Source organism: Bombus terrestris, chromosome 15, assembly GCF_910591885.1.
Source record: "Bombus terrestris chromosome 15, iyBomTerr1.2, whole genome shotgun sequence".
NCBI lineage: Eukaryota > Metazoa > Arthropoda > Insecta > Hymenoptera > Apidae > Bombus > Bombus terrestris.
In genome coordinates, this window is record NC_063283.1 from 6,330,884 (window position 1) to 6,343,966 (window position 13,083).

General features: G+C 40.7%; 1 protein-coding gene across 3 annotated transcripts in view; it reads left to right on the forward strand.

The window, feature by feature from the left end:
• The window catches only part of LOC100647914 (dual specificity protein kinase CLK2), a 42,127-nt gene that overhangs the window by 27,393 nt on the left and 1,651 nt on the right, over nt 1–13,083 (forward strand). The window contains exons 1-8 of one of the 3 annotated variants that reach the window (XM_012317265.3): nt 21–3,774; nt 7,727–7,805; nt 9,573–9,639; nt 11,025–11,138; nt 11,798–11,888; nt 11,945–12,124; nt 12,566–12,695; nt 12,770–13,020. In XM_012317265.3, the coding sequence (XP_012172655.1) occupies nt 2,689–3,774; nt 7,727–7,805; nt 9,573–9,639; nt 11,025–11,138; nt 11,798–11,888; nt 11,945–12,124; nt 12,566–12,695; nt 12,770–13,020 (1,998 nt within the window). In that variant the 5' untranslated portion in view covers nt 21–2,688. Of the gene's footprint in view, nt 1–20; nt 3,775–7,726; nt 7,806–9,572; nt 9,640–11,024; nt 11,139–11,797; nt 11,889–11,944; nt 12,125–12,565; nt 12,696–12,769; nt 13,021–13,083 lie in introns of those variants that run through there. The other 2 variants (XM_012317267.3, XM_012317268.3) reach the window with 2 other exon arrangements.

A 13,083-nucleotide genomic window follows, 5' to 3' on the forward strand; every position in this document is an offset into this window, starting at 1 on the left:
ATGCCACGAAAGCTCCGTTGCTCCCGTTCGAACCGCGCTCCTCCTCCGATTTCGTAATTTCTATATGTGTCAAGGTGCGCAGCGGAGAGACAGAAAACGAACGAGAGACTAAGAAACATCAGGCACGCGTGTGCGAAAACGCCCCCCTATTCATACAGCACATCGTCGTGTACAGTCCATGGCCATCGAATTAGGATCACTCGAAACTTACGATAGTTTTTACCTTTTTAGTAAAGTAGAGAGGCACGGCGAAATTTTAATAGGAAATCAAATTCATTCATTCCTATATTAATTTGCCTCCATTTGAGGATTATATAGGGTCTTCGTATTATCTTTACTGCCTTGATAAACATTTTTTTTGCCCAAATTGTGGGGAATCTTTGTTCCCGAATCTGATAACGTAACAGTAAAAAATAAGTACAGAGGGTTTAATTAGGCTTAGAGATATTTTTAATGGCAAAATGGAATAATAAATGAAACGGATGTATTTAATAACAATTTTTACAATTCAGGACAATTTGCTCTTTATCTGACATAATACGAGTATACATGACATACACTTGCGCGCTGAAAAGTCTTAAGCACCTTTTATTCTTCACAAATCTTCGATATCTGATGTAGATCATGAGCTTCAAACGATATAAATGTACTTTCTAGTGAACCTGTTAATCCATTAATCGGTTCTTTTGTCATACACAAGATGTCATACACATTAGACGGTGTTTCTTTACGTCCTCCTCTAGTGATCGTTTAATATTTCTCGGTCTGAAGCAAACACGTAATAATTATCCTGAGACTTTTGAGCGAGAGTTGCCGCGGTTACTCCCCAAATAAAGTTTCTACGTGTGGTCCTAATTCGACAGTCCAGGAACTGTAGTAACCGATGAAACAGTTGAAAGTGAAAATCCATGCACTGGAAACAACCTACGTACAATACAATTTCGACTCCTACGACATATCGAGTTGGCGAGAACACGACCGTACCGCGCCATAATAACCAGAAGCCTAAACGCCATCAGTGACAATGATGCACCGTAAGCTTCTTCCGACCTCGTCGTGCACCAGGAAGCGGTGACGTTGCCAAGACCCGATCCTGAGGAGCGTGCCGAACTTCGCCATTCCGAATAAGCGAGGGACAAATTTACGTAATACTCTACCACTCTCTCCTCTTCGTCTCTTCCTTCCTACTGGTTCCTTTCTGTTCCTCATCGCAGCACGGATTATTCGTTTTCGTACACGACAGAGAGAGAGAAAGAGAGAGGAATAGATATCGGCAGAAGAGAGGAACGAGGTACGAAGAGTTTTGAGGAAGAGAGGCAGAGATAGATGTAGAATGGTCGGAGAGTGTAGCTCACCACCGCTGCCCGGTATTTTTAGTGCGACGAGAGTATTTGGCGGGGCGCACCGAATCCTCCTCCTCGTCTTCGTGAACGGTCGACGTCGGCCGTCGTCTCCGTGACCGCCGTTGTGGTCGTGCTTCTCTTTAGTGCCTTCGTCGGCGTCCCTGTTGCACGATGCTCGCACCTACGGCCGAGTGATGAACCTGCGGCCAGGTCCGCGTCGAAATTCTCCGGCAATCGTCGCTGGGTCGCTTTTCTAATCTTCCGAGTAATCTGTATAATCCCTCGGTCTCTCGATCGTCTTCTGTATATTGGCGCGCGTGTGTGTATGTGTGATTTTCCAATCGAATCTGTGAGTCGACTGTTGTTTCTCGCAGCCGTTGTGCGATACAGGGTAAAGATACGTCGCTTGTGTCACGCCGAGGACACTCCGCAAGCTCTAACGGCACGACCTTGAAGCCTGTTGTAACCGCGGTCCGAGGAGCTGTCTCGCGTTGGATATTCGAGGAAACGCACGCGAGGGAAAACTGACGCGTATCGAATCGCGCGATTCAAAGTGCGAAAACAAACAGAATTATCGAAGGAAGCTGCCGTGTGGAATGTAGTCGAGGAAGTTGAATTCCATTGGATTGTTGCACGAACAGTTTCTTAGATCAACTTTTCTAAGAATCGCTATCGAAATCAAAGACTCGGTCGTCAATCAAACATTGGATCGTTGGCTGGAGATTCTGCACGTGGCTTTAGTCGAAATCGAAACTTTGGAATTAACAATCGATTAATCAGATCGTCGAATGAAGATCCTTTTGTTGATTCGGATCGAAATCGAACACTTGCAAGCACCAAATCGTTGAACGAACAGTTTGCTATTTGTTTCTATTGAAATCGAAGATTTGGAAGCAGTGGCCAAGCACCGGATCATTGAATCGACAGTTTCCTATTTGGTTTCTATCGAAACCTATCGATTAGATCGTTGGACGAAGATCTTTCACTTGGTTTTCATCGAGATCCAAGTTTTGGAAGTATGAACTAGTTACTTAGACGAGGAATTTTGTATCTGCTTCTGACAGGTATCGTTAAACCATCGATCAAATTGTTGGAAGATTTTCTACTTTATTTTCTTTAGGTTTACTAAGATTTCTCATGAAGATAAAAGGTTTGAAAGAATCAACCAATCGAGTGGATAATTGGACCAAGATCTTCAACTTACTTCTGACAGAAATCGAAACCTTGCAACTGTAGAACGATTAATCGCACTATCGAGAATTTTCTACTTGATTTCCGTCGAAATCATAGGTTTATAAGGATTAATCGGAACAGATAGCCGCGTGGGCGTCGAAACTGTGTCTCGATGTTCATCTTCGCGCCACGCGACAACATGTCGACGTCTCGTCAAGGTTCGACGGGTCGGCGAAGTCGATACGCGCGCTCTTCGACCACGACGAGCGTCACTCAGCTCCTCAGCGACTCGTGTTCGAATCTCCTACAAAGATTAACCACCAGAGTACGAGGAATGTCTACGGTGAACGACAACGTGGGGAACAAACCATCTGTTACAAGACCATCGCCGATCGTCAGTCAATTGAACAGCGCAAGAGCACGTTTAGAGGACAAGTACTGTACAATCCTGGACAAATATTCGAGAAAGAAGCATCACGATCATACGGATCGACCGTCCATCGAGTACAGACGCACTCGCGAACGAGATCGAGATCACGCTTATTATCGTCGCGAAGACAGCCCGTTTGTCCGCGACGAGAAGACCCTGGAACCTTCGATGACCCGAACCGTGATCAAGAGCCAAACGAGCGTGGTGCTCTCGGAAAAAGCCTATCCCTACGTGAGGTCTCCCACCGCGAAAGAGTTCAAACGTGAGAAAACACCCGGCTATCATCGTGTAGACAAACACGCTTTACAAAATTCAGACGCGTATCGTAGATACGGCAGACACAAATCTGGCCATGCGGAGACGCGTACGAGAAAAGTGAGGCCGTATAGAAACGGTAAAAGCGAGCAACTGGAATCTTCGTCTGCTGCTCTTCGAATAGTTCGGCCGATGAAAGTGGAACCTCTGGTGTCGAAAGAGAGGAAGGACGATGATCCTGACAAGACACCAACGAGTAGCGTAGTTAGAGAAAACGTCAACGATATCAGCGTCCTTCCGATCATCGATTCCGAGGAAAGTGATCCGGCGATCTCCGAGAGAGTAGCGAAGAGGAAGGAGATACAGAGTTTGATCGAGAAGTACGCTGCCATGGAAGAGACTTACAGTCAATTGGCTGCAGGAGGTCAAGTGAAGATGAGGCCTAGCACCACGGATATAATCGCCAGCAAGTATAGGAAGAGTACTCGTCAAAGCGAGCGAAAAGACGCGTCGAAGAGCGCAATGGCCGCGAGTGTCGTTAACAACAACGCGGACACGGTCCAGCACGCGATTGTAAGTTGTCGAACCGCGGGTTTCTATGGGTTTCTCTGACGGCTGTCGATCGTGGATGAACGTTGTTCTGATCAGTCCCCGTTGCTGCTGCTGTGTTGTTGCGTGCCACCTCCTCCTGCCGCACACATTCCTCTCTCACAGCTGTTTATGCGTCTCCGCTCGAGTTAACAAGTCCAACCCTTGGCTGGCGATTCCAGAGCCGCGATGATCTACTAATCGATACTTGTGTTTGTACGGCGTCCATCCGAGAGATAGTTATTGGGTCGTTTTATAAGTCTCGACGCTTCTTCTCTTATCGATCTTCAACGAACGTTATTTTTTACGTAGGAAGCATACGGTTTTTTAACTGTTTGCTTCTTTCGTCGGTGTTTGGTATTTAACAGGCGTAAATTTGAACTCGCATCCTTGATGGAAGATGCAACGGCGAAAGAACGACGACTGAGAGCTTAAGTCGAGAGAATTTAGTTTAGTTTGGTTTACTTTAGGAAATTTTAAGAAGATTGATAGAACAGCGAAAGTATGGCAACCGAAAGCTCGAATTGAGAGCATTTGCGACGCGTCTGTTTTCTGAATGGACACTTGGTACTTAATAGGCGTGAATTTGATGAAGATTGATAAAATAGTGAAAGAATAGCAACCGAGAATCCAATTAAGACTGTATGCTTTCTGAATTATTAAAAAAAAAAGAAGCGAAAGTGGAGATTAAAGATTTTAATTTGATCGTTCTACAAACTCCAGATGTAAAGACACGCTAACGATGGTTTTTCCAAAGTTCCAAGCAGGAAATTCTGAAACCTTTTTGCTCGGATCCTGAATCAGATACGTTCGATGAATTAAGAATAGAAACGTTCGTATTTGGATGAAAACGGTGACAGGGAACGAGGTAGAACACGTTGACGATTGAGCTCATAGTACATTTCTGCAATTTCACGTGAAAGTTTAGCGAAAAAGCGACGAGATTTATAAAACGACCTAATACAATGATACGAATGTTGGTTCGTCATCCAAGAATCGTCTTCCTCAATTTTTCTCACGTTTTCGAGCTATCTTATCGAGACTCGTGAGTTACTAGTCCGTCGTTATTAGCAACAGAGAATTAGGTTTGGTATTTGATAGTCATGTGGTGCTTCGAGAGGTAATTTGGAATCTAAAAATTCGTACAATTGGTAAAACACGCGTAACGAGATTAGAAAGCTCGATCGAGTAGTTTGATCGGTTGAGATTTTAAGAGACACGTGTCATGATCGATATCGTAAATTGTTAGTATTGTTTTACTGCCTGTAGGCATTCGGACATTTTATATGCAGCTACAGGTCTGCAAGCAAAATCTGTAAGCTGTATACACTTTTAGTTATTTAAAGCAGCATTTTGAAGACTCTTGGGTTGGGATTTTGTTCACCTCTGTCTCACGTCGTCTTTGTAGGAGAAAGAATTTTTCTTTTTTTACCTCGCTCTTGAAACAGAAGACGACACATCAGGGTGGGGAGAGTCAACTTTATTCGACAGTAAGGCTCAAACAATACTAATTTAGTGTTTCGGTTTTTTTTTTTTTTTTTTCTACCGATTCCAATCTAAATATCCAATTTATCTTCGAGTTGTCGCCAATACGCAACAATAAAAATAGATTATTAGAGTTTACAATTAATTTAATCGAAAATATGTACAGTACCTTTAGAATCTGGATTTCCAGCCTGTGGGTTCCAAGCAAGCACCAGTGCTCGGCATGGTTATTTTTATAAAAAAATTTCTTCGCAAAGATTTGTAACGCTTATCTATTCCAATTTAGCTGCATACATTACACTATCAGAGTTGGTTCTAATACTGAGTTTTGATAAATGAAGGCAGATATGACTTGATTATGTTATCCGTGTAACTATCACGTTAGATTAGAGATTATATTCTTCTAGATCTTTATTCTTATAGATCTATTCTTAACTATTAACTAATCTATTTTATTTGGCTGTTATAAAAGAGGATCGCCGCTTAATGAGGGTTGGGAAACACTTCTAGAGCATTCTAACTCTTTGAAATATCTCAAATCATCGTAATACTCGGCTAATGTCTTTCGAAGCATCACTGAATATTCGTACCAGCATGATAAATCCGTTTTAACAAGAAAAGTTAACTATATGTTATAGTTACGTAAGTGAATTTTTTTTCCTCTGGCCGACTGACTTACTGCGATGCCGCGTCGGCGCGTTGAAAAATTCTCGATCTCACGCTCGATGTTCGACTAATCCGAAATAATTGCGCGTTGGCACCGTGTCAACGATCCATCGAAGCTGCAGTTTATTCAGCAAGTTGTTATCGAGTTTAGCAAACTGTAATTTGTAACATCTCTTCAAACCATTAATGTGTTAAATTTTCTCTAAAACATTTTTCTATACGTACGCGTTCTTAATTAATTCAATAATTAAATTTAATTTACACATATATTACGTATTTTTAAATTGTATTTTCGCGGTGAAAAATATTTAATCGATAAGGGTCGATAGAGTACCACAGTTTTGTCCCCTCGTTCTCCAAAAAAAGAATCGTTTCATGTATAGTATAGTAGTTCATGCATCGAGTCAGTTTGAATTCGCGCGTCGATAAGGTAGACTCGAAGTGTCGATCGATCGATCGATCCGCACTGGCGCGCCGTACGAACGCGTCACGACGGTCGATCGAAACGACGGATCGAGCGTCGTGGCGCGTTCATTTGGCGCATTCACGTAAGTACACCGAGTTTCTACAGATTATTGAAGATTAACATAAATATTGAGAAAAAATATATAGTAGAGAAAAGACGACCTCCCCGAGCATGTTAGAGAAAAGAATAATACGTGACGAGCGCACTCGAGAGAAGCTGTCCGACATTTTTTCATTCATCGAACTTTTTCCCTGTAAATGAATTCAATCTCTAATTCAATGCATATAAACGAGAAAGTAATATTCTATTTCGATATTTACACGTCTATTTAGATATCCATTTTCGTATATTCCATACGCTAAAGTAAGACAGCTCCTTCGATGCAATATACAAAGAGTAACTAACTTTAACACGAGTATAAGAGTTTAGGAAAAAAACAAGATCTAAGCAAAAAGTAGCAATAGAAAAGATATTTCTATATCTTTAGAAAAAAAAGTATAAAGGTAACAGATGAGACATAATGATCGTAATATAATAATCATATTCGTAAATTTTAAAAAAGTAATAATAGTAAGAAATGACAAAATATGTTCGCTTTGTGCCGATGGTAAAATTCGTAACCGCAACTTTCTGACTTGGCAAACCATTTTGCCCTCTCCCCTTTCTCTCTGATTGTTGGGTTACCATCTCCGTTGTAATGGAATGGAATGGAATGGAAACGGATATGGCACACGGATTGGTCACTATGGTCTCGACTGGGCGCTCGGATCGGGTGGTTCGATGATGACCGATGACGATGATGTATCCCCCTACTTCCTCCCCACCGACACACTCGTACGTTCGTCCGTGCTTACACACGTCCTCTACCGCGTGTTACACGGGTCTCCGCCCTCGTGGTGGTGGTGGTGGATGACGGTGTGTGGTGGCGATCGGTTGATGCGACGGCTCTTGGATGTGGACACTCCAACGTCTCTTCTTCTCGGCCACAATGGGATCTCACGCTCTATCCTGCAACGTCAACGATGACCGACAACTTGGCCGACTTACGTGTGGTGGCCATTAACCACACGCAACCTATCAACGTGCGAACCACAACGACTACGCCTTCTCTGGTCCAACCAACTGGTGAATCGTCGATCAACGTACCGCTGGGGAAATTGGTTCTCTGTCGGCGCTCTTCGTCATGAAACCGAACACACGGGGACCGATCGTCGGACCGACCAATGTGATCCGGACCAACCAAACGGTGCACTCCACACCACTGATTGGGTCCTCTGTTGGCACGCGCCGCTGATACCGATTCCACCGGCCCATATGTAGAGCCCACGACCGCCCTCCGTCGAGGACGACGAAGACGGCCACCTTGTTTACCAATCCGGCGACATCCTGGCAAATAGATGTTCGTGAATACGTGAATACACTCATTGTAGTAGATTTAAGCAAGCCTCAGATCGATTGGTCGATCGATCGATCGGATCGGTTACCCACGGTATCTGCCCATGGTCTCTCTTTGCCTCTTCTCGCCTCTGCTTCCCCTTTCTTCTTCTCTTGTTCTCAAACTTCTGTGTTGTACAATTTTTCCAACTTGCCTCTGTGTATTTGGTTGTGTATGCTTGTTTCAAGTTGATCCATTTCGGAAATTGTTCCTCGACGTCGTTCTACTTGTTTCAGTTTGACAAATCCTTGATTCTTCTTCGTGTTTGCTCTGTCTGATGGTCGGAAGAAGACTGGATACTTCCTTAAAAATTCTCTGTCTGTCGAAAAGGGTTGATTCTCCTTTCACATCGATTTCTGTCCCTTTTAATCATCTTTCTCTATTAATGTTTGTTAAATGGGTTTATGGTATAAGGGATTCGGAAAATGACCTTAGATGGCTGGAAGGTTTGGCAACACGTGTTTGTCGTAGCGATTTTCTTCCCGTTACAAATATTCGTTTTCCTCCACCCTGCACTTCGTAATCGACGAGTATATCCGATATATATATATACATGTTGATCAATTTGCACTATATAGATATACATATACATATATATGTATATGTATATAATGCAAATTGATCAACACTTGCTACCTCAAACATATCCAAACTAGCTCAAACATGTTCAAAACACTCTAAAACGTTACTATATACATATATATGTATATGTATATAATGCAAATTGATCAACACTTGCTACCTCAAACATATCCAAACTAGCTCAAACATGTTCAAAACACTCTAAAACGTTACTATGTGACTAATTTCTCTATAACCACTACTTAAATATCTTTCACACTATCATGTACTACTACTTCCAAATACTTCTAAATATGCTAGATTTCTCATTAAAGTACACCACTGTTTCAAGTATGTTGGGGAATTTTCAGAATCCACTATCCGCATATATGTCTCTGAGAGTACAAATACAACAACTTTCTCGGAATGCTATTTGCAATATAAATTCCTCTTCTCTTGTGCCGAGCTTTCATTCCTGTCATTGAAGATGAAATGTCGGAGCCAGAGAGAGACAGAGAGGCGAAGGAAGGAGGAGAGACAAAGAGAGATCACGCTTGCGCTATCTCGTCGATACGTTTTCTTCGGGATGACGTGTTCCCCTGTCTTTGAACAGGCGCACGAGGACATTGGACATTCGCTCTCATTATTCCGATGACTTTTCACACAACGTTCCCAATGCATCCAGCCTATTCAAGGCTGGAACACTGACAGAGAATAGTTGACGTCGGGTTTTACACGTGCATCCGGATGTGATAGTCAATGTTATGTCCTCAGGCTGCCAATTTTTTACGATTAGGGTACCTCGGCCTTTAGGAGAGCAGCAGTTCCGATCGATAAAACATAAAGTTCTAACGATACCGTTTTTTTCACTTAAATCATACATCCTTTCACAACGTATGGCGTACAGAACACACGTCGGCCGAACGTCCAACATGATGTGCGTCTCTGTTGCTCTTCTCTTATCTTCGTTAGAATTTTCTTAGAAATCGTTTGATACATATATGTATGAGAGATTTATCATCGATGAGACAAAGAATCGACGAGTCCATCGATGATAAATTCAGGTTTTAGAGTCGAGGGCAGGGCCATCATAGAGCAACACGGACGATCCCTCCTTGGACGCGAGGTCTTTGATGTATTCGGAGACTTATCTATCTTTTTACATTGCAGATAAAGTACTGGCCACCCTAGGAGAAGGTACTTTTGGAAAAGTTGTCAAGGTTAAGGACTTGCAAATGTAAGTGGCAGCTAACGTAACTACTACATAGGTAACCTACCTCGGGTCTGCGTTTTTCTATTTTTCTTTAGTCTCCTTTTTATATACAGTATGGCCTGTGAGTTGACTTACTGTTAAGATGTCGAATAAATTCCTCTGTGCTATATGTTTTAAAAATTTTGTTTCAGGTTTTGGGAATTTATAATGGAAGTATTTGCGGAGCAACGTAAGGCGATAATCGAATTTTGTTTCTGAACTTCAATGCTGTTGTCTTAAAGTAGAGAATATACATTTTCTATTTTTACGCAAGCAATTTGCTTGTACAACTAGGAATATATCATTTGGTCCGGCAGATTCAGCTAAAGGAATCTGTCAGTGATTTGCTACGAGAAACTACATCATTCGACTGAGTTTTACCATACGTGATAGAGGAAATACGCAATAATTTCGACAATTTTATATCAATTATAATTTACAAAATTTATCTTGTTACCAAACTTATTGCCGTGCAAGACAATTTATTATCACTGGTAACTTGCAACAAAGCCTGTAAGATTCCAAATTGGCAAGACGGTCTTTAAATGCATGTTCTTGGCTCTTTCCAAATACTCTGTTTGTCATATGTATTCAATATTTTTCTTAATACACATCGAACATGGTTCTCTGACTTGTTACAAATCACTGACAAACTCTTGTTGCTGGAGACAACAACAAACTCTGTGTATTACCAACTTTATGGGCATATTCACGACATAAAAATTAGGCGATACAGCGTTAATTTAAGAAATGGTATTTAATTACCTCTGTTGCTCTCTAGTAAATGCTTCCGTAATGAATCTCCACTGTGTGAAACACAATTTTTTTAAAACATTTAAAACACACATGGAAGAATCTATTCCATTTTGATAGTAAAGTAATTTATAGATTATCCTGTACTTATCCTATCCTACTCTGATTTCCTCCAAGTACCTGCTGATTTTTCTTTCTGGGATATTTTTTTTTGTTGATCCTGACTTTCTGTCCACTCAGAACAACATGCACCAAAGAAAATCGCAAAGGTGCGTGGCGCGACTCGAGTCATAGCAGAGTCAGAAATAGCCGTGCCGCAGTGTCACAAAATGACGCGCAAGTAGTCGCAATAATAGGATGGCCTTGCACTTTGTTTTACGGGCCTCGACGGGCGAACGAATTGTCACGAAATCGCTCGTCGGGATGCCGATCAGGGGAGAATTTCTTTGAACCATTTTTCACATTCTTCTTTCCTTTCTTTCTTCTCTCCTTTATCGCGTTTTGGACGTGCGCGCTTTTGTGTTTCGTTATGTATATACGATGATGTTACCGACCATGTGGATTATTGGCGGTGCGGTGGACAGTGTCGTCTAATAAAAGTACAATGACGTTTGCAGGGATCATGTGATGGCGCTGAAAATTATCAAGAACGTAGAGAAGTATAGAGAAGCCGCGAAGCTCGAAATAAATGCCTTAGAGAAAATTGCGACCAAGGATCCGGAAGGCCAACAGTTAGTATTTGCGTGGTTTTTCGACCTGGTGGGGACTGGACCGCGGCGAGTAGAAGAGGGTGATTCTTCGTGTAAAAATAAGCTGAAAATTCTGCGGCGAAATTTCCGCCTACAAAGACCCAATTTTTCTCTTTTTTGTCTGAGGAAATTTAGCTTAAGTTTACTTAATTGTAATTTAAGAACATGAGGTATTATTTGGTTTAGGAATTGTTAAAATTTGCACAAATTATATTTAAAACTTTGGTAGCAGAAGGTAATGTAAATAGAATGTTTACGTTTTGCACTATGCTATAATATAGTAGAGATGAAGCAGCATACCACAATCTCCTAATGTTATTAATAGCAGGAATGTTCAATAAATAAGACCAAAATATTGTAATTAAATTTAATATTCAATGGAATATGGATAAGAAATTAAGAAAAATTTGACTAAACTGGTGAAATCAGCGCGTGAAGTAAATTACATTTGATCTAATTATGTACAAATAATCTTTCGATATGCGTGAAATGATTTCAAAAGATAAAACAGAACAATCAGTTTATCTTTACGTAAAAGAATCGCCTTCCATTTGCTAGCACCATTCTTCCTGCCTATGTATATTTTTACAAATAGTGAATTTGTTTCTTGTGTTCATCTAACATTTTATTGTTACTTTCAGCTTGTGTGTGAAAATGCTCGATTGGTTCAATTATCACGGACACATGTGCATCGCCTTCGAAATGCTTGGGCTTAGCGTCTTTGATTTCTTGGTATGTATAGCATATTTATCAAATAACGTATCGATTCCATATTTCTAACTGTTTAGTATCTACAGAGGGATAACAGTTACCAGCCTTATCCATTAGAACATGTCAGGCATATTGGGTATCAACTTTGCTACGCCGTCAAATTCTTACACGATAACAAACTTACGCACACCGATCTGAAGCCAGAAAATATATTGTTCGTAGACTCCGATTATGAGACCATATATAGTAGCAAAAAGGTGAGCCATGATGAGATTTTTCTATATTAATATGGGACAATTTATCGTGTCACTTGGAATAATGTAGCTCTATACTTATGAATACTCTATTTATAAAATATTGAATGTTGAAATGGAATTAATAATTGTACTTCATTTATTTTTACTTAACACGTTCTATACATTCGTGTTAGTAAAAGGTATGCATGTGTTAAAGTGCATTAAATTGAAAAGCATCCAACTTTCTTTACTTAATTTATTTCAGATCTATTTATATGCTAGAGATATTTGTTTTTAATTCTCACATGTTATTAATTGCACTGTAAATAGATCGACAGTAAAGTATTTAATGCTGCATGATTCTAAGTGACACTTGCATTATATCAATTAACTAAAAAAATAATAAATGTAGGATCAAGTATAGTGTTCTAAAGTGTGTAAAAAAAGTTTCTACTTTTTAAGCGGAGAGACATTAGGCGCGTAAAACGGACAGATATTAGACTCATCGATTTCGGTAGTGCTACATTCGACCACGAACACCATAGTACGATCGTTAGTACAAGACATTATAGAGCGCCCGAAGTAATTTTAGGTGAGTAACCTTCGTAAAATCAGCTGTTCAGATTACGAAATTCTTATTATTGATTCGTTACCCGTTTTGTATAGAATTAGGATGGTCTCAGCCTTGTGACGTATGGTCGATTGGCTGCATCCTCTTCGAATTGTACCTGGGCATTACTTTATTCCAAACACACGACAACCGCGAACACTTAGCGATGATGGAACGTATACTTGGCACGATTCCACATCGTATGGCCCGTAAGACTAAAACTAAATACTTCTATCATGGCAAATTAGAATGGGACGAAAAGAGCTCAGCCGGTAGATACGTACGTGACAATTGCAAACCTTTACATGTAAGTAATTAGTCATTGTTCTAAATATATTATACTAAATTACATAATTATCTAAAAGTGTTT